The sequence below is a fragment of the Conger conger genome, chromosome 1 (genome assembly GCF_963514075.1).
Source record: "Conger conger chromosome 1, fConCon1.1, whole genome shotgun sequence".
NCBI classification, from domain to species: domain Eukaryota; kingdom Metazoa; phylum Chordata; class Actinopteri; order Anguilliformes; family Congridae; genus Conger; species Conger conger.
In genome coordinates this window covers 40,710,861-40,733,526 of record NC_083760.1, presented here as the reverse complement: position 1 = coordinate 40,733,526, position 22,666 = coordinate 40,710,861, and the positions used below count along the sequence as shown (strand labels likewise).

Genomic DNA, 22,666 nt, shown 5'->3' with positions numbered 1-22,666 from the left:
AGTGCCATTTCAGTAAATCTTAATTTCATACATGCATTTACCAAATGGTTGCGAGTTGAGCTTGGGTGAGGTGTGAGGCTGCCAAAACACTCCTGACTTGGGGACCTGCAACCCAAAAGTTAGTTGGTTACAGACACACAATTTCTAGGCCTAATAACACACCTAATGCAAATACATTCACATATGCATGGTTACAGAATGAAACTACCACTACATTTGTTATAGAATCATACTTGAATTTAGTCATAGTACTTACCTACACAGTACACATACTTTATTAGACATTTTTTAGACTCAAGTCTTCTGCTGCTGTAGCCTATCCATTTGACATGTGTGTTCAGAGATGCTCTTCAGCATACCACTGTTGTAATGCATGGTTATTTGTGTTACTGTCACTTTCGACCAGACTGGAAATAAGCTGAAATGGTATCACATGCACTTCCTCTCCTGAGAAATTGCTCTGCTGGCACACAATTAGTGTGCGCACGCATCAAGGTCTGAATACATTTGGTGCTGAGCTGGGAAGGGTTGTTCCATGCATTTTAGGTTTACAGGTTAAATTGCTGTAAAATGTATCAGTCTGCATGTATTCCTATAATAAACAAGCGATGACAGTAGATTGGATTGAAAGACTTAATTGTAAAACCATTTAAGCAGTAGGTCTTTTGTTCATCTCACTTTTCTCCAAATGATGTTACCAAGTCCCTCATATTCACAGGGGTACCCACATTTTTTTTTAACCTTACATAGCTAACATTAACATGAGTTACATAGCTAGCCAAGTAAAATTCTGTAAAGTTAGCAGCTAACGTTAGCTAGCTGCAACAGACAATGCCAACAATACCCAAGGTCAGCCTCATTCTTTGTAATGCAACATAAATTAATTTAGCCCGTCACAATTGACACTTACTTTTATTAACAGTCTTATCATATACGTATTTTTTTAATGTACTTTTTCGGTGTAATGAAGAGATCACAATATCATAGCTAATGACAACTCGGAAGTCAAGTTTTTCCAACCTCCTACGAGGAAAAGTGCAATAGAACGTCACTCAAAGTCAGAAATTCGTACTTGTGAACTCGGGGCTTCCCGAGAAGCAGTTGTCTGTCACAACAATGGCAGCACCCATGGAGGGCATGGTTAGGGCAAATGTTCTCTGAAAGTTATCTTCCCTGCACAAACATTATTGAGGAAAATGTAAAAAATACCAAAAAAATATGTGAAACCATTTGAAAATATACCATTTACTGACTCTTGTAGATTAGCTACCAATGTAGCTAGATTGGAGCACAGTTAATGACTGGTATAATTTCAGCCATTGGGTCAGTGCAGAATGCAGAATGCATGTGGTTATATACGCTTGCCACATAAACACCACCAGTTTTTCATGGTCAGCCATGTTTTTTGTTGACATTTGGCATCGTGCACCTGGGACGCTTTGAGACTGGAAGTTGGAAATTTCAGCTGGATTTCAATTTCAAATGTAACGCAGCATAACTTCCAGAGTTGAGTCTGTATGAATCGGAGAAATCATAGGGAGTAAGGTTACAAGCGAGTACTGCATTACTCGTATCCATATCTGTTAAACTAATTAATTATCCGTATCTGTCACTCGTACTCGGAAGTTGGCATGACATAACCCGAAAGTGGTATCGTTTAAACAAACTACATTGCGATTTGTAGTACATTTAAACCAAGACTTTTACCTGAAGCACAACTACTACAGGTTTGTACTCAGTTATGCAGGTAAATCTCTATTAAATCATTATCTGGTTAATCTTACCATTAATTAAAAACCAAAAAATTTTATACAAATCGATGCGTGTACAATTTTACAAGGAACACTTTTGGCTGAGCCTCAAAGTGGCGACAAGAGTAGTAGTGAAATTAGTTCTGATACCAGTGCATCTGAAGAGATGGCTTTGCTTTCTTTACAACCTCTTGCCATTTTGCTGGGGTGCCCAGGTGAAGCAAGAATCACATTTGCTGCGTGGAAAAGGTTATTTGATAACTACCTGCTTGCTATCGGAAGAAGTGACTTTTCTGAGAGAAAGAGAGCCCCTGTTTAGGAAACGTTTTTCACACCAAAACTCAAAGTTGTCGCAGTGAGGTACTGCTTTTGGGCAACGGGCTCAGGTCGTGACTGAGTCAACTAATCACTATGGCAGCTCTTTGCCAGTTTGTGAAACAATGCTAATTTTGTAACAAGGAGACTGAAATGCTGCATGATCAGATTGTACAGAAAAACAAACAACCCTCGCATTCGTGGAAAATTTGACACTTGCAAAAACTTTGGAATCAGCTATAGTATATTTAGCTTTCCTAAATATATTGCATTTAACAGATACATTGACATGACAACAATATACTTACTTAGCACTTTATTAGGAACAAAATACTGGGTTGGGCCTCCATTTGCTCTCAAAACGGCCTCAATTCTTTGGGTCATGGATTCCAGAAGATGTTTAAAACATTGCTTTGACAATAGGTGTTGATAGTGGGAATGTGTCTGACCCGCTATTCAGTAGCAAACTGAACAACAGGGGAAATCAAACGTTTCTATCAGTAAGCCTACATTGCAAGGTTTAAGTCTTTGATGAGTCTGTCACTGAGGTTACCGTAAAAGTGGAAGGAGCGGTATCCCCACTGAATTGTAAAACAAACCAAATCCGAGGTGTTATATTCACTTCAATAGGGTTTAGCAGGGGCCATGCAATCACCCCATAACCACATCCATAACAGCGAATCTGGAGTGAGAGAACAAGGCTCCTACCTGAGAGGAATCCAGTCTTCTGTTTGTCCAGGCTATCGAAGAGCTGGTGGTACTTCAGCTGGTATGCCTGTGGCACTGCCCAGTCCACAGAGGCCACTTTTGGTGAGTTAGTTGTCAGAGAAGACAAAGCGCTGGAGCTACAACAAAGGAAAATTGGGAGGACGTTAATCAGCTGAGGATTTGACCCAAACATTTAACTGTGTCATTAATGTTTGGTTGAATAATAGTACTTCTGATAATGTACTCAGCCTACACCCTGAACCAACCAGTTAATTAACTACAATGTCATGCTTACCTATGTTTAGTTGGAACTCTCAAAGGAGCATTTGTCTTTGTAATGAGGAGTAACTTAAATAGCTGTGGAATTTATCAGTAGATTAGCTTTGATTTGGTATTGCTTGTGAGCAATTGTAGGCCATTTAAATAGGCGTGTCAGAGCGACGCTAGCGTCCCTCCGTCCCAGTTTGTGATGTTATGTTTCACCCCATCCCAGTCTGCTCTCTCCCTCGAAGACCCCTCCTGCGACGTGGGCCTCCACGGCGTCGGAACCCCTCAAACCTCAGCTATCCCCCGCTGACCCCCTGTGAGGACTTTGCTGTCACAGGGGGACTATGGAACTGCCAGTCTGCCACTCGGAAGGCTGACTTCATCCCTGCGTATGCTTCCCTCCAGTCCCTACAATTCCTTGCCCTCACGGAGACCTGGATCACACCTGACAACACCGCCACTCCCGCTGCCCTCTCATCCTCCTTCTCCTTCTCGCACACTCCCCGGCCTTCCGGCCATGGCGGTGGTACTGGTCTTTTAATTTCCCCCTCATGGAAATTCTCTGTTCTCCCCCTCTCTGACCTGTCCATATCCACTTTTGAATTCCATTCTGTTGCAGTATCCTACCCTACTAACCTTTTCATTGCAGTTATCTACCGTCCTCCAGGGCCCCTGGGAAACTTCCTTGATGAGCTAGACACCCTTCTCAGCTCCTTCCCAGAGGATGGCACCCCACTGGTTCTCCTTGGAGACTTCAACATCCACCTAGAAGCCTCCCAGTCTGCCGCCTTCCTACCGCTAATCCACTCCTTCGGCCTCTACCTGCAACACTCTCCTCCAACCCACAAGGCGGGCAATGTCCTAGACCTTGTCTTTGTGAGGAACTGCTCATGCTCCGATTTCACGGTTACCCCTCTGCATACATCTGATCACCACTTCATCTCATTCTCCCTCCCTCTTCCTCCCCATCCTCCTCCCCCTCCTCCCACCCACACTTCCTCAGCCCGCCGTAACCTCCGCTCCCTCTCACCCTCTTCCTTTGCCAGCACTGTCACCGCCTCACTCCCCCCTCTCGAATCCTTCTCCAAACTCCCCGCTGACTCTGCATCTGCCACCCTCCTTTCATCTCTCTCCTCCGCCTTTGACTCTCTCTGTCCCCCTGTCTCAAAGCCACCTCGCACATCCCCTCCCAGTCCTTGGATATCTGACACCCTCCGTACCTCCAGGGCCAGCCTCCGCGCAGCGGAGAGGAAGTGGGGGAAATCCAGAGACGCTTCAGACCTCATGACTTACCAGTCTCTCCTGGCGGCATTCTCTTCCGATGTCACTGCCGCCAAAGCAAAATACTATCAAACACAAATTCAGAACTCCGCTTCTAACCCCCGGAAACTTTTCTCCATTTTCTCCTCTCTCCTCAACGCACCGCCTCCTCCTCCTCAGTCCTCCTTCACTGCTGATGACTTTGCTGATTTCTTCGATGAGAAGGTCACAGTCATCCGCAGATCCTTTACAACCACCGCCCCCCTCACTGTGCCCTTCCCCTCCCTCTAGGCCCATCCCTTCCTTTTCCACTTTCTCCCCCCTTACAGACTCTGATGTTTCTCAACTCCTGCTCTGCCACCGCCCTACAACCTGTGCCCTTGACCCTATCCCCTCTTCTCTTCTCCAAACTATCACACCTGACATTCTCCCATTTGTCACCTCCCTTGTCAACTCCTCCCTGTCTTCCGGCTGTTTTCCGGCATCCTCCAAGAGGGCCCACATCACTCCGCTGCTAAAAAAGCCTACCCTGGATTCCTCCATCATCCAGAACTACCGCCCGGTATCTCTTCTTCCTTTCCTTTCTAAAACTATAGAACGAGCCGCTTCTACTCAACTTTCTTCCTTCTTTTCTAACAACAACCTGCTAGACCCCCATCAGTCTGGCTTCAGATCGGGCCACTCGACAGAGACTGCGCTCCTCTCCGTCAGTGAGTCACTCCATGCCGCACGAGCAGCCTCCCTCTCCTCTGTCCTCATTCTTCTAGATCTCTCTGCTGCCTTCGACACTGTGGATCACTCCATCCTCCTGTCTGCCCTGTCAGCAACGGGCATCTGTGGCACAGCCCTGGACTGGATTGAGTCCTACCTCTCTGGTCGCTCCTTCCAGGTTGCCTGGGCTGGTTCGGTATCGACACCTCGGCCCCTCGCCACAGGAGTTCCCCAGGGCTCAGTCCTTGGCCCGCTTCTTTTTTCTCTTTACACTCGCTCCCTTGGCCCTGTGATCACTGCACATGGGCTATCCTACCACTGCTACGCGGACGATACCCAACTCTTCATCTCGTTCCCGCCGTCTGATATGCAGGTTTCAGCCCGTATCTCTGCTTGCCTGAGGGACATCCAGAGCTGGATGGACAACCACCATCTAAAGCTCAACCCAGGTAAAACTGAAATGATATTCATCCCCGCTAATACCTCTCCCCATCTGGATCTCTCCATTTCCCTCGGGGATACCACACTCACGCCGTCACCCAGTGCAAGGAACCTCGGCGTGGTGATGGACAGCGGACTGTCCCTTTCCGAGAACATTGCGGCGGTGACACGGTCTTGCAGGTTCTTCCTATACAACATACGGAGAATCCGCCCCTTTCTCACCCCCTACTCGACCCAGCTCCTGGTCCAAGCGATGGTTCGGTCCCGCCTGGATTACTGCAATTCCCTCTTGGCTGGCCTCCCAGCGTCCGCCATCAGACCCCTCCAACTCATCCAGAATGCAGCAGCTCGTCTGGTCTTCAACCTTCCCAAATACTCACACGTCACCCCCCTTACTTCCCCCTTACTTGCTTACTTCCCTCCACTGGCTGCCTGTCATGGCTCGCATCAAATTCAAAACATTGGTGCTAGCCTTCCAAGCAGTTAAAGGGTCTTCCCCAGCTTATCTGCAAAAAATCATCAGACCCTACACCCCTGCCAGACCTCTTCGTTCAGCCTCCACAGGCCGCTTGGCACCTCCCCCTCTCAGAACCTCCACCTCACGCTCACGACTACTGTCTGTTCTGGCTCCACGGTGGTGGAACGAACTCCCCGTTGAGGTCAGAACTATAGAATCTCTCCCCACCTTCAAGCGCAAGCTGAAGACACACCTCTTCAAGCAGCACCTCTCCCCATCCCTCCCTACCTCCCTGTGAACCTTAATTGTTGTCTCTGTGACTTGCTTTGTGTATCGGTATTTTTAGTTGGCTAGGTAAGCAGTGTTTGGATAGTTAACTTTGGTCACTTTTGCTCTGTTTGTTTGTTTGTTTGTTTGTTTATTAAAAAAAAAAAAATAAAAAAAAATGGCCCTTGTCCTTATCTTTGTTGTACAGGTAGCAGTTGAAATTGTACTTCCCTCTAGGGTCTTTCAGCGAACTTATCCCTGGTTATGGGTATGCACTTTGTTGTACGTCGCTCTGGATAAGAGCGTCTGCCAAATGCCAATAATGTAATGTAATGTAATGTAATGAGTTTATGCACTAGCAAAAACAGTCCATTGACAACTAGTTGAGTCTGATTTAAACTTCTGCGTCAAATCTACGCAGAGGCTATGGCGTAGCTACATTTCTGGGGAAAGCGGCTACACGTAGGCTACGCTGTAGCCTCAGTATAGATTTGACGCAGAAGTTTAAATCAGACTCAACTAGTTGTCAATGGACTGTTTTTGCTAGCACAGTCTGATCATGTCCTGCATTGACGATCTCAGAGTTGCTCTCCTGTTTTTCCTTACATATTGCACTAATGCACAAGCATTGCGGTCATTGAATGTGGGCTTTTGACCACAATTTTCAACATTATTTGCTGATGTGTTTCCCATAGATCGAAATGTAGATGTCACTTCAGTCACAGTCCCACATTGAAACATTCGCCAGTTGAGCAGTCTTTATGACTGAAGCTCATCCATGACCCAATAATGAAACCGCTTTCAATGTGAATTAGAAGTTACAGGTTTTTTTGCAAGACACCTTTGACACCATGGCCTTTGGCTGGAGGAATAAGAACTGCAGCCTAGATTTTTCAACTGGTGACATTACATTACATATTACATTAATGGCATTTGGCAGACACTCTTATAGAGCGATGCACAGTTGATTAGACTAAGCAGGAGACAATCCCCCCTGGAGCAATGCAGAGTTAAGGGCCTTGCTCAAGGGCCCAAGGACCAACGATCTTAAAAGATATTATTGTGGCTACACTAGGGATCGAACCACCAACCTTGCGGGTCCCAGTCATTTACCTTCACCACTACGCTACAGGCTGAATGCAGCAGGAGGCATCTTGACTAGGACTAAGAAATATGAACATATCACTCCAGTAATAGTGTCCCTGCACTGGCTACCTATGAAATATAGGATAGATTTCAAGATCCTCCTTCTGGTTTTAAAGCTCTGCATGGTCTTGCACCAGTTTACCCAACTAACCTGCTTTTACCCTATAAGCCCACAAGGTCACTTCATGGTAGAGCTCTCACATACAGAGCACCACTGTTGTGGAACACCCTTCCAAAATATAGAAGGGAGCCAGACGCAGTCTCAATATTTAAATAAAGATTAAAAACATACCTTTACAATCAGGCTCATAATAAGTTATAGCTTTGTGGGGTGGTTGTGGGGATGGGTGCCAGATGAGATGGTTACTATCCACACGTGACCGGTGGCAATGAGTAAGCCTTAACGGTGCCAGATGGGTTAACTACAAGCATAGTCACCAGGTAGCTGCATGTGGTACATGTATTCTGTTCTGCGCATGAGGAAATCTTACTCTATGTACCAATACATTTTAGTGCCTCACATCCTCCTTTGTTTCTCTTTGTTTCCTGCCACTCCCCAAATCCCCCGGAGCTCATGGACCACTCAAATTGGCCCTAAGGTTGTAGACTGTGGCAGCCTTCCTCCCTGGTCCAGCCCATTCTTCAACATATCCAGGAGCTACAAATTCATCCCCCTACCCTCTGAACTCCAGACCCTACACCCCTCCATATGGACTTTCTAGTTGACCTCTTAGTTTCACACATCAAACTTCAGCGGAGGATGGGCATGCACCTATAGCCAGGTTCCTCCCAAGATTTCTTCAAGTTTTTTCTTGTAACTGTTTGAGGGTTTTTCTCTCAAACAAGTCATTTACCTCACATGCTATTGGGGGCTTAGGGCTGATACATTAAATTATCGTCTATGTTACTAAAGTGTAAAGTGTGTTTGTGACAGTGAAAAGTGCTATACCATGTACATTTTTGGCCTATTTATATAAAACATTATTCATAATTTGTATCAGATTTTGTGGATTCTCTTTTGATTACAGATGGAAACCGTAAGACGGCTATTAAATAATTCCATAAATGCCAGCATACACACACAAACACATTATGGTTGTGAATTGCGCTTTGCGTTTCAGTACTTTATGTTCAATAAACATGCTTTTATATTTTTTAAGGTAGTCTATAGTAATATTACGTTTGTGATATAGCAGATGGCATCAACTGAAATTATTATGATATTAAGATAAACTGTGAATGTATAATTAATTTAATTGAACTTGCTTGAATTAATTTGGTGCCCTGTGTAAGAAATTGAGGTATATCCTCAACAAAACCCTCTTAAAGACTCAGACTCTTACCTGTTTGACCCCAAGTCCAGTCGAGGCTGCAGATTGGTCATCTCAGTTCCATTGATCCCAAGGGGCAAGGAGGAGGAAGAGTTGGGTGGTGCTGAAGCAATAAACACACTCAGGTTAGATCCAGGTCCTACGTGTAGAGCACACATACACTACCCTGGGCCTCAGTGGGCAATAACCCAGCTCTTTTCCTACTGCCTTTGATATTAAAAAATGAGGAGGGAGTCCAGTTATTTTCAGCGCTTGTGTCTAGCTGATGACACAAGAAGACTTTAAACCCAGAGATTAAGTTAAGGGCAATTCCAGCATTATCGATGTGACATTTGGACACGAAATGACAAAATTACTCTTCTTGCATGATAAAAAAATGTTCATACACATTATCATACTTGGCTGAGGGGAAGGGCCGAAAATAGAATTTAAAAAATATTGTATTTCTGTTATGATAAAGAAGGTTTAATGGTTTTATGCTCCATCTGAAAACATTCAAGAACAATGTTGGGAGACTGCGTGTTGGGAGATGGTCGATCACCTTAAGGTGACCAGCGGCACCTTACTGATGAGCGAAGACTGCTGTAGCATGATGAGACACCATCATCCCAGCTAACTGAAACTAACATCTTTGGCTTACAGATCACTATGCATGGCGGCCAGCCACAGCTGGCATTTCACGCCAGACTGTGAGGCCCTTTTTTGGACTGCAAGCCAATCTAGTCTACTGTGTCTCCCATGATCCATGAGGTGACATTGTCATAAACATGGTGACTTACTAATGTGTGATGAGGGCACAGTGGAGGACACTGTGGTTGACTGCATCATGATAAGTGGCACAGTAGAAGGCAAACCGTGGCCCTGCAACTTCAGCTTGATTAACTTCATGGCTATCGAGAACTCCAGACGGTCCATCTTCCCATCTTTGTTCAAGTCTGCCAGTGCCCTGAAAAGCACACAACATCATGATACCTACCATTATTTCTTGCATATTCCAGAAGTCAGAAATTAGTAATTATGAAAACTATTATGATTGTTCAGACATGAGTTATACGGTCATGTTTTGTGCGCCATTTGCCTCGCTTATCTAGGAAAAACACACTGGTGTTTTGCACACCGATTGCTGGTTAAAATATTAAAAAGAAGGACAAGCCTGGCTAAACCAGCACAGGTGGCAACCCTACCACCAACTCAACTCGTTGTCCAAGCAATGGTACTGTACCGCCTGCACTACTGCAACTTTCTGCTGACATAATGTACAATAATAGCGAACAATAGTTAACTCCTAAACACACTGTCATGCTCCCAACAAACAGCATGTGACAAAGTAGCTGTGAAGCTTATGGTGCTCAGAAGCTAGTGACAGCTTCTTGCCAGCTGCTATATTAGGGTTGCTACAAGGCAACAATCCCCATCCCTAGCAATGACTGAGTATGTTTGTTTAATAACATTTTAAAGGTGAAATTTTTCATTGTATGCCTTCAACTGTATAAAATATGAAAACACATTCATCAGATGTCAGCATTTTTGGTATTTAGGTTACTAACATAGCATTCAAATGCATATGGGTGCTTGTGTAACATTTCTCATCTGAAAATAACACATTAAAGCCAGTGAGTTGCGCAGAGAAGGGATAGGCTACGTTTCTTTGCAAAGGATTTTACATTACATTAATGGCATTTGGCAGACGCTAGAAAGACCCTAGAGGGAAATTTCAACTGCTACCTGCACAACAAAGATAAGGACCAGGGCCAATTTTATTGTTTTTATTTTACCAATTAAGGATAGACTTAATTGGTAAAATATTTATTAACCATCTATTTTCTGTGGCTTTTGCATCACTCAAAGCAAATCTCAATGCCTTGCTGTTTAAACCGAAGCACTGTGAAATGCCAAGAGTGTTTCTTAGTTAGCTATAGTTAGTTAGTTGGTCATAATAGCTACTTAGGCTACAGGGTAGCCTTTCCCCTGACTGCCTACCTTCATAACTATAAATAAATCGCTAAAAATAACTTGCAGCACTTATCAAGCTTTGAATGCATCACATTATCCAGAAACTCAACACTGGGGACAACATGACTTTGGAGTGATGTGGAGAACCAGGAAAAAATGATCCATAATTTCCAGTGTTGAGATACTGGCAACGGAGGGTCTCTGCTGGAATCACCATTTACTGAAGAAAGTTTGGCCTGCTTCCAGTCTAGGTTGTCATCTTGAGAAATAGGCATTAATTATTTAACATGTGTTCAGCCATGTGACATTTATCTTGCTCGCTGCTACAGCAAATTTAAATGACCTTAAAAGCAATTTTTCTAACCAGTACATGGTGCGGTACTCGCGTAGCAGGAGCTTGTCGGTAAGTGCCACTTGGCTGAAAGCAACTTATGAAACAGCTTCCGAGTGAACAACTGCACGAATGCCTGAGTGAGCGACCTGAATTTGGCGGTGTCTGCACAAAAAGAAAAATAGTTCACCAGATTTTGGCCAGAACATCAGCAGGGAGGCCGGACAGCAGGAAGAATTTGCGTGCCTGGTCTCCTGTGGGAACAGGGACATCATGGGTTTAAAAACATCAGAACAGCTGCATCATCACAGTTTCTCTAAAGCACTCCTATCTGTCAAATGTGGGCACATACACAAAGTCCCTCAGACTGCTGAAAATCTGGACAAATGCTTGCAGGTTGCTTGAAAATATGAGATTAGCTGGTAAAGAAAGCCAGTGAAAGGTATATTATTGTAGAAAGTTAATTAAATACATTTGTCTCTTAAGAATATTGATAGGGGCGGCACGGATGGTGCAGTGGGTAGCACTGCCGCCTCACAGCAAGGAGGTCCTGGGTTCGAATCCCCGTCGGCCGGGGCCTCTCTGTGCGGAGTTTGCATGTTCTCCCCGTGTCTGCGTGGGTTTCCTCTGGGTACTCCGGTTTCCTCCCACAGTCCAAAGACATGCACGTTAGGCTGATTGGAGAGTCTAAATTGCCCGTAGGTATGAGTGTGTGAGTGAATGGTGTGTGTGCCCTGAGATAGACTGGCGACCTGTCCAGGGTGTATTCCTGCCTTTCGCCCAATGTATGCTGGGATAGGCTCCAGCCCCCCTGCGACCCTGATCAGGATAAGCGGGTTCAGATAATGGATGGATGGATGGAATATTGATAGGTAGTTTACTTCAAAAACGGCATGGCAAATTCAAAGTATTGCCCCAGGTGATTCCTAATGTAGTGTTTTCCCATTGGAAATATGGTACGTACCCAAAACGTAACCCTGAGCTGGCGAGAGGGTACCAAACTGTTTGTCATATTTGTCCCTCTCCTCTGGAGAAATGGCCCACATTCTGTGACCACCTAGAAAAAAAAGACAGAGTCAGAGATTGGGGAGAGAGAAAATCTGACCAAAGGAGAGTGAAAATGAGTGATAGTGATGACTTGTGACTCTCAAATGTCAAAATGACATGAAAACCATGCGTATATTTCACAAAGGTTTGGCTGTTTTGTCACCAGCAGTAGTACCATTTGAAAACACAAAGAGCAATGACAATACACTGTGTGTTCAGAGATGCTCTTCTTCTGCATACCACTGTTGTAATGCATGCATATTTGCATTACCTTTCTGTTAGCTTCGACCTGTCTGGCCCCTCTCCTCTAACCACTCTCATTAACAAGGGGTTTTTGCCTGCAGAACTGCAGGTCACTCGATGTTTTTTGTTTTTCACACCATTTTCTGCAAACTGTAGAGACTGTTGTGAATGAAAATCCCAGGAGATTATCTGGGATACTCAAACCACCAGGCACCAACAATCATTCCATCAAGTCACTTCAATCACATTCCTTCCCTATTCTGACTGAAAAACAGCTGAACCTCTTGACCTGCATGCTTTAGTGCATTTAGTTAAAGCCACATGATTGGCTGATAAAATATTTGCATTAAAAGGCTGGTGTACAGGTCTACCTAATAAAGCAGCCAGAGTATGTATGTGTTGGTTGGCACTTCCATTCAAAATAGTACATTTTGAACCTCAATGTCTCATCTGTTTCAAAACCAATCTCAATGCTATTTCAGGCTTGGCAACTACCGGTATTGATACGTTGCGCAATTTGTCTGTTATGGATACTCTTAAACAATTATGATTTGTGCAAATAACTCAATTTCAATCCAACAGATCCCGTCACAAGACCACTCATTCTCTGGGAAATTCAGAAATATATGTGCTTTTACTAATTTCAGGACTGTACAAGTATTTTTATTAGACCTCAATATTCTACATTTCAACCCATATACTTAAGAGAGACACATGCAAACACAAATTGGGATAATTGAACATTGTTATAAAACGGACATAAACATCGCGAGCAGGCAGTAGATGACACTGATAGTAGGCTAGTATTGTCCACTTTAGACAGTCTCATGGACTGTAGCTCAATGTAAAATTAGCTAGCTAACTCATATCGGATGTGATCTGGGGTTATATTTTCAACAGGACCTTTGTGGCCAACTCATGTCTAGCTACATTAGAAAACTAGCTATAGCTTGATATGGCCAACACTAACGGCAAAGCCTAACATTGTCTAATATGTCCCATTTCATAATTAGTGTTATCCAAATTGTGTTACCCAGGTAGCTAGCACTATGACAAATTAGTCTGTCTTGTTCAACTAGCCTAACTAGTCTAGCTACTACCAATGTGTATAATTCATTTTTATGAACGTAGACATAAAAGGCATTGATTGGATATTTGTGGATTCATGAAACATTTTTAAGCCCACCCGTGAAGCATTCTTCACTAATGTCTTCTAATCATGTGCGCTCTTGTGGACATCCTCGACAAGATGATTTACAAAGTCTAACTAACCAGAACAACACAGTCGGCACTTGCTCCGCCATTTGTTTAGTTTTTTTTTTTTTTTTTTTGGGGGGGGTTGTAAAGGGCTTGTGTATCGTATTGAGAATTGAGATTGAGAGAGATAGTGAGTTAAAGTGATTATTATAGCAATTGGTTGAGGTGTTGTCTGTGTTGTATATATTATTGTACATAGTTCAGCTTAGATTTTTATGATTATTATCATTTTTAAATTCAAAGATCATTCAAAGTCTAGAAAAAGACTTGAGCTAAGTTAGCTAACTCAACGTTAATGTTAGCCTATTAGCGAACTAATTTGGCTACATGCATTTCATTTGAATTTTGGAACTGGAAGAAAATGACATCTGTGAGAGTAAGTGAAGATCCTTGTGTAAAGAGCACATACTGTTAAAAGGCGATAAAAGAATGCCACTTTCCGGCGGTGGATTACTGAGCGTACATCAGAATTCCAAGTTGTCAGTTAAACAAATGAGCTAAGGTAGACACGCTGTGTTCTGAACAGCAACAGCTTTCCCACCACACTGTCACTGGAATTAGGCTAATTTCTTATTTATTCTTCATGAAAGTTGCACTGTTTGTAACATCATGGGCTAACTTGGCATTTGGAACACGGTGAGTCTACATTACATGTCTATGTCTTCATCAATTTTATTTTTGAGGTAACTTGCTCTTCTGTTCACATTACTCCCCTAGCTTTTTGTCTTTCCATAATAGTTTGGTAAACATTAAATTAGACTATAACTCGACTAACTTTATTTATAAATGTCCCTTTCCCATCTACATGCCATTTAAAAATTCTATGATTCCTATTTCCGTTGAATTATTTCCTCGTTCCCCCTTCAGTGGACATTGTTTTGTTTGTTACTTTTTTAATGTCAGTGACTTCAAATATGCAGTGTTTTGTTACTTTTTTGAAACGGTTGATGTTATGGAATGTTTACGTGGCTGGTTACTGGCAATGCACTGCAATTACCTGGTATTTCAAGGCCTACTCTGTAAAGACAGCTTCTATCATTTAAAAAGAATTGCATAGCATAGAAAAATAAAAGCCACCCGACCAGTGTATGAAAGTTTATTACGGTTAAGTTTGGCATGTTTAAAGACTGTAGAAGGATGCAAGTTGAAAAGAACCAGAAACAATGTTAGACTAAAAACTAATTATCTTTATTATATTTCTATGTTTGGCAATATCCACCAATTTGTTCTGAAAGAAACAGTAGCCTATTGCTGCTACAGAAATAAATATTTTTCTTTTTGGGACGCAATGCCAATTCTGTTCAAAAATGTGTCTTCTTTCCATAAAATGGAATGAAAAAGAACCAATAAGAGAATCAATAAAAAATCACATCAATAATGGCATATAAATAATGGATACAATCTTAATGATCCATCCCAACAGGTCAGTGTTGAGTCAGATTTTACCATTTGTAACAGGATGACACCATACGTGTCCTTATAATTCTTATAACACAAGTAGGAATAGGTAGAAACTGGTTAGATTAGCATCCCAGGAACATTAGTTTATAGGCATATCATTACATTGCTAATTGATGCCAACCAAATTTGCCATATTCACTGTGTAGGATTCAGATAAAATTCTGTCAATATTGTTTCCAACATGCGGCGTAGGAACTTTTCCCAGGCCCAAAGAAATTCTTACTGGGTAATATGGATGCATACATTTAACCTCAATATCCATGTGTTCCCTGTGTTAGCCAGTCCAATCCAGAACAAATCATAACAAACATTTAACATGTTGATGTAACATGTCCAAGAAAGATGACATGTCTGGTACTTCAAATCAGCATCCTCTATACTATTAAAGCACCAAGAACTTTAAGCATAAGGATCTGAGACGAATGCTGTCATCCTGTTACAAATGGTAAGAAGTCCATATCAACCATCTTCTCTCAATTGTAGCACTCAGGTATGTGCAATACGTGTCCTCTCAGTTGTGTTTGTGTTTTACAATACAACACCTGATTACAATGTTCCATTATTTTGCTTATCTATTGAATTCATAGGTGATGGACAGTGAGATGACATCATCTATCTTAATAAATGTGATGAGTACTACTTGTCAAATATTCAGTTTTGTGCTGATCATTTAAGAGGAGGCAGTTAAATGTAAATGGAATGACCATAGTGATTGGTTATCAATTTAAACCTGTTTAACAGGCTGCCAATATCTGGCTGTGTGATATCAATATCAACAGGTTAAGCATGACAATGGGTTCCATTTTCACCAGGGGTGATGGTAGGTTTCCTTCACCAAATATTCTGGCCAGTATCCGCCACTGGTGCAAAAGTATGCAATATATGTGCTGCTATACTTTTATCCAGAATGACATACAGTAAACCTATATGAGGTCATAGCAATATACACTCTATACTGTACAATATAGACTGGATCTGGATCTATTAATCACACGTTAGGAATAGGAACTGCACATAATATTGAGACTCCTTGTTTTCTTTAGGTTTTTCCCTTTATTTTGTTTGATTCGGCATCTGCTGCTGTGGCGTCGGGCAGCTAGACACACGTCTATTCCACAGGTGATTTAAGTTGGCCTCCTAATTGATGTGGGAGAGAGTAGAAACGCGAAAGAGATTGGGTTTGGGTGAAGGCCGGTTGAGATTGCTTAGGGGAAATAGTTTGATGCTGCCGCATGTCGGGAGAGACTGAGAGGCAGGTTTTTTACATGTAGAATCCCACGGTTCTCATCCGCGCCCGAGGATTTTGTTTTGCATGGTTTTTTCGAGGAGAGCACACTGCTGCAGAAGGCAGGAGGATTGGGCTGGCCCTGGCAGGAATAGGGGGGGCCGTCTCCCAACAGAGATGAATCACCTGTGGAAATGGTGGATGTCTCCTGTGCCCTTTTTGTTTTTTGTCTTTTTCCATTAGCCCACAGCACACACGACACTGTAGGTTAGGAATCTCTAGGAAATTATGGCTAATTAGGAGCAATACAGTTTCAGCCAGCACTTTTATAGGCTTAATTTTACCAGCACAGAGGCATTCGTAACACCAGTTTCAAAATTGAGTTTGTGCGCAAGCTATGTTGATGAGTGATACAAGATGTGTGGTCCCAAAAAGGATATTTGACATGTAGGAAATAAATCATGCTCTAGAAAAGTTCAAAATAAGTATATTGCTTATAACTTTAATATGGGCTCTGGCTGGGCCACTCAAGGACATTCACAGAGTTGTCCTGAAGCCACTCCTTTGATATCTTGGCTCTGTGCTTCGGGTCGTTGTCCTGCTGAAAGATGAACCGTCCCCCCAGTCTGAGGTCAAGAGCGCTCTGGAGCAGGTTTTCATCCAGGATGTCTCTGTACATTGCTGCATTCATCTTTCCCTCAATCCTGACTAGTCTCCCACTTCCTGCCGCTGAAAAACATCCCCACAGCATGATGCTGCCACCACCATGCTTCACTGTAGGGATGGTATTAGCCAGGTGATGAGCGGTGCCTGGTTTCCTCCAAACATGATGCCTGGCATTCACACCAGAGTTCAATCTTTGTCTCATCAGACCAGAGAATTTTGTTTCTCATGGTCTGAGAGTCCTTCATGTGCCTTTTGGCAAACTCCAGGCGGGCTGCCATGTGCCTTTTACTAAGGAGTAGCTTCCGTCTGGCCACTGTACCATACAGGCCTGATTGGTGGATTGCTGCAGAGATGGTTGTCCTTCTGGAAGGTTCTCCTCTCTCCACAGAGGAACGCTGGAGCTCTGACAGAGACCATTGGGTTCTTGGTCACCTCCCTGACTAAGGCCCTTCTCCCCTGATTGCTCAGTTTAGACAGGCGGCCAGCTCTAGGAAGAGTCCTGGTGGTTCCAAACTTCTTCCATTTACGGATGATGGAGGCCACTGTGCTCATTGGGACCTTCAAAGCAGCATAAATTTCTGTACCCTTCCCCAGATTTGTGCCTCGAGACAATCCTGTCTCGGAGGTCTACAGAAAATTCCTTTGACTTCATGCTTGGTTTGTGCTCCGAAATGCACTGTCAACTGGGTGACCTTATATAGACAGGTGTGTGCCTTTTCAAATCATGTCCAATCAACTGAATTTACCACAGGTGGACTCCAATTAAGCTGTAGAAACATCTCAAGGTTGATCAGTGGAAACAGGATGCACCTGAGCTCAATTTTGAGCTTCACGGCAAATGCTGTGAATACTTATGTACATGTGATTTCTTAGGTTCTTTTTTTTTTATAAATTTGCTAAAATGTTTACAAGAAGAGACGGAAGCATTTGAGGCTGCCTAAATCCACAGAAGAACTGTGACTAGTTCTCCAAGATGTGTGGAACAACCTACCTGCCGAGTTCCTTCAAAAATTGTGTGCAAGTATACCTAGAAGAATTGATGCTGCTCTGAAGGCAAAGGGTGGTCACACCAAATATTGATTTGATTTAGATTTTTTCTCTGTTCATTCACTTCTTCTGCTCATGCAATTTGTTAATTGATAAAAATAACTTAACATTGTGAAAGCATTCTTATTTTACTGAATTTTCTTTATTTTTTTTAACACCTGCCTAAAAACCTTTGCACAGTACTCTATGAATAATATATACTGATCCGAGTCAGACTGTAGGGGGACTGTAGTTTTGAGGAAGTCTTTGCAGCGACAGGGGTGTGTGACGACCAGCCAGTGCCACTGAACAAGAGAGTTTAAAAGTAACTGAAGCATAAATATGTTTTTCGCTCTTATATGGTCTTACTGATTGAATACAGCCAATTACTGGTTATCTGGAAAATTCAGATGCAGAGTCAGAAAGGGAGAGGGCAAGAAAAAAGAGAGAGAAAAAAGGGAGACAAGGCCTCAGAAGGCAATGAAGAGACAGATTTTAATTTTTTTTTTTTTTTTTTTTTTTTTTTTTACACGACCTCATTCAAAAGAACCGGACTGCTTTTTACATTTTTTTAAATTTACATCCAAAACACGATGTGCAGAAATCTCACAAAACATTTCACCACAAGTACGGGTCAAATCACAAGTGGTTGACCTACTGTCAACCTTTTCCAAATCCTCATACACCAGTGTGTTTGCTAATGGTAGCATGAATACCGGGTCTCACATGTATTTGAGAATTAAGGAACATGAACAAACTGCCACGCACAGAGAAAGTGCTAATGCATATTTCTTAGGAGCAAGTAAAGCAGATATTGAAAGCTTACTGACGTCAAAGCCAATGTCAGCACACCAAAAGCAAATCTGAAAAAGGCATCCAGTGTGAGGGCATGTGATCAACATTATTAAAGTAATTGGTAAACGGGGTCTTCACTATCAGGCTCAACGGACATTGCTGTCGTTGACTGTAATAGAACAACAATTTGTGAAGTTACTGGCACAGGTTCTGGAAGATGTCAAAATAGACATGACTAAATGTATTGCCAATGCCACTGACGGAGCTAAACATGCAGGGCAAATACCAGGGCTTCTCCTCATTGTCATCAGAGAAGTCAAATCAGGTGCTGTCAAATCTGGTGGCACACATCCTTAACCTGGTGTTGGCAGACTTCACACAGGTCACAATGCAAAGTGCAACACCTTTTTTCTGTGTTGAATGACATTGCAGTGTTCATATGGGACTCATACAAGCGGATATGGGAGAAATTTTGTAAAGACCAACACCATCGGTGGCTGAGGGAAAGGGCCAAAACATTATTTAAAAAATATTGTTAAGGGGAGCCGTGGTGGCGCAACAGGCTAAGACACAGCGGACTCGCGGTCGCAGTTTGCTGCAGTTGCACACCGGGCACCGGGGTTCGATTCTCAGTCCTGTTTGGCCAGCTCACGTGGGGCAGCAATAATTGGCTCGCTGCTCCAGAGGGAGGGACTTGGCAGGGTTAGTAGATCGCCGCACAACAAGCACCTCGGGCGCCTCGGAATCACGGCAAGGGGCATGAGACGAGACGGCTTGAAGAAAGCGTGTCGTTCTCCTTCGGGCCGCCGTGGGACGGGGTACGGGCGGTGTATCTAATACTACTACTACTACCTCCAATTGAATCAGACGAGGTACAATTGGCTTTTAAATTACAATTATTTTTTAAAAATATACGTATATATATTGTTAAGTCAGAAAAAATGTGATAAATAACTTGCGTTATGCAGACAATACATTTTATAAATACTCTGAATTTAAGGCAGAAAGTCTGATATCCATGTAATTTCGGAGGCTTGGCTGAACATTATGGATTTGACACCATCGCATTATGGATGCGTTACGTCTAAAATGCACATTGTTTGTACTCACCAATCAAATTTTATCATAACACATTTGTTGTCATCTTTCAAGATGGCTGGCAAATAGCATTGATTTCAATGCTAATGAATCAATTTAAGCATTTTCCTGTTGTTAGCCTACATTATGAGATTTCAAAATGGTCACAATCAACTGTTTGGGACACAATATATTAGGAAGTAGGCTAGTGTAGGCTAATGTAATTAAAATTAAAGCAGCTGGGCTCACAAGTTTTGGAGCTAGTCTTGTATGAGATGACTACTTTCTCTGGCCATTTCCCTTCTAAACATTTTCAGATTCCTTCACAGGTTCAGTTGAGACACTCCACAAATCAGTTCAGGAATGTAACCTGTTCAGGTTTGACAACAATGGGGAAATGGCAGCAGGGCTGACAAGTAAAGACAAAAAGGACAGGTGAATCATCTGAGAAAAGTATAGCCACACTGCAAGAAAGGGCACTTCAACTACTATGCATTACAGTTGATTTCATCGACAAAGCAAAGTTGAGGATGAAAAAGGAATTGTGGGGAGGGGCTGAAAAGAAAGCTTGTATTGTCCATTTATCACTCACAAGAACAGCATGTGAAAATGAAAACAAAATAACCATTAATGCCAACTACAGAACTGCTTTCTTAGGAAAAAACTAAACTTAGACCTACATGTCATCATAGAAAAACCTGTAAGATGTAAGATGACTGCTTGGTGAAAGGTGATGCACGAGCAGAAGTTTTGCAACTCCCACACGGTTTTAACAAGAAAATGTTATAAATTAATACATTCATGTACCATTTTAGACAAATGAGTTTAACTGGTATGGTCTGATTTGATCATCAATGATTTAACGTGGATAAAAACAATTGATTATATTGATGAAAAACACAACAGGATTACAAAACACACTTAGTTACCTGAGGATAATATATAACCCCACCAGTCCGTTGACCGCAATTGAATGTTTTTTGATATAACTAAGCACAGAAGATGAATATTTAACGCTCAAGAAAGGTACATTCCATGGTTTAAACCCAGACGTCATTTAACTGAGCCATTAGCGCAACAGAGAGCATAACAGGTTTGCTTAAACTTTACATTTTAGTTTTCGATAGAGAATAATACATTATTGAACGTCGTGATAAATTGTAAAGAGGCTCCTTAGCAAAGGTCGCCTTTAAAAACCCGAAATGGAAATTGAACACTCGATACATTTTCTGTTGCTTAAAGTCCTACAGTTGAACCGAAGTCGCCAATCCAATTTAGCAACCTGCTGAACGAGTTTTAAAGAGCACGTCTTATTCTGAAACCACAATTCACAATTCTCTCAATTCTATATCTTAACCCTGTTTATAATAGAAAGGAATTCGTTATAACAGTACTTACTTTAGTGAAGCGGATACGGTGTCTTTAATCCTTTCGAATGTTGATAAAGACGTTCTCCTTCAAGAAACGTCCTCGGTAAACAAGGAAATAGTTTGATAAACCTAGCTAGATAGATAGCGACTTGTTACGACCAAAAACAAGATTTTCTCTCAGCGTACGCTGCAAACTCACTTGAATGACTGAACGTACGCAGGTGTGGCGAGGCATCTCACTTCGAGATGCAGGAGGGGGGGGAGAAGCACATTTCTACAACCCCACATAACCATGACGTCACAGCGCTGTCAGGACAGAGCAGTTCTTGGACAGCGGTTTTTTATTGCTTTTTTGGGCATGCCAAACTACCAAGCTGGAATGTGATGGCTCACAGGACCTTAACGAGTTTTAGGAGCTCGGTTTTTAGACACTCTTTTGGAATAGCGCCATCTACGAAGCTGAAGTATGATAGCACTCACAGGATCTCAGTTCTAGGACTCTAGAATCTAGAATTGAATAAGTTCTAGAATTGAATAAGAATGTATGATAAAATAAGTTATACTTGAATGAATATGCTTAATGTTTCATTATGATCAAAATTGAAATAACTATAACAATGACGATGCTAATAGTAGTAAGATATTTGATGACACGTAAGTTTTTTTTATTTTTAAATGCGGTAAAAAGGTGTTGTAAATGTGTTTTTATGCAGTAAAATATCCTTACATGTCATCAATATGGTTAGCTTGGTTGTAGCTTAATTTGGAAAGTGGCTATAACTCCAATATGATTTACCCTAATATCTGATCATAAACAGATGCAAATACCTCAAATATTTGTATTCTTAAAGACAAATATATAAATTACTCTTATCCATCAACACTGACGTATAAACCCTCCCTACATATGTCTGAATATGGTGGTTAGCATCACAGAGCAGCATCCAGTAAAAACATACTAGAATTTCTCTTTTTCTTTAGGTAAACAAGACATTTAAAATAGCATAATTAAATAGTCTTGCCATTGTTATGCTATTGTAATAAAAGCACATGTAGAAGCAAGATCATGAATGGAAGAATGTTGTTTTGCCTGTGGTGTCTCGCATTAAAGCTCTCAATAGATACACATTTTGTATTATTAAAGCCAAATATCAAAAGTACTGTCATCCCCAACACTGACCCATATGAACCCTCCAAGTTAAAAAATAAAAAGTAATGAATCACAGGACCACAAATCAAGACTGTGTCTGAAGTGCACATTTAATAGAATAACAAAATAATACAGTAATAACAAAAACATTCCATTCCATTATCAGCCGCTTATCCGGAGTCGGGTCGCGGTGGCAGTAAGCTAAGCTGGGTATTCCAGGCGTCCCTCTCCCCAGCAACACATTCCAGCTCCTCCTGGGGGATCCCGAGGCGTTCCCAGGCCAGGAGAGATATATAATCTCTCCAGTGGGTTGTGGGTCTACCTCGGCGTCTCCGCCCAGTTGGACGAGCCCGGAAAACCTTCAAAGGGAGGCGCCCGGGAGGCATCCTGATCAGATGCCCGAACCACCTC

General features: G+C 42.3%; 1 protein-coding gene across 3 annotated transcripts in view; it reads right to left on the bottom strand.

Annotated features, from left to right (window-relative positions):
• The window catches only part of LOC133124295 (intersectin-2-like), a 115,788-nt gene extending 94,375 nt beyond the window's left edge, over positions 1-21,413 (bottom strand). Inside the window, exons 1-8 of one of the 3 annotated variants that reach the window (XM_061235386.1) lie at positions 21,305-21,413; positions 21,134-21,190; positions 11,903-11,995; positions 11,129-11,192; positions 9,434-9,600; positions 8,667-8,757; positions 2,775-2,911; positions 42-105 (exon numbers count right to left, since the gene is read on the bottom strand). In XM_061235386.1, the coding sequence (XP_061091370.1) occupies positions 42-105; positions 2,775-2,911; positions 8,667-8,757; positions 9,434-9,600; positions 11,129-11,192; positions 11,903-11,984 (605 nt within the window). In that variant the 5' untranslated portion in view covers positions 11,985-11,995; positions 21,134-21,190; positions 21,305-21,413. Of the gene's footprint in view, positions 1-41; positions 106-2,774; positions 2,912-8,666; positions 8,758-9,433; positions 9,601-11,128; positions 11,193-11,902; positions 11,996-21,133 lie in introns of all 3 variants that reach the window. The other 2 variants (XM_061235377.1, XM_061235367.1) reach the window with 2 other exon arrangements.
• Positions 21,414-22,666: the final 1,253 nt, after the last annotated feature.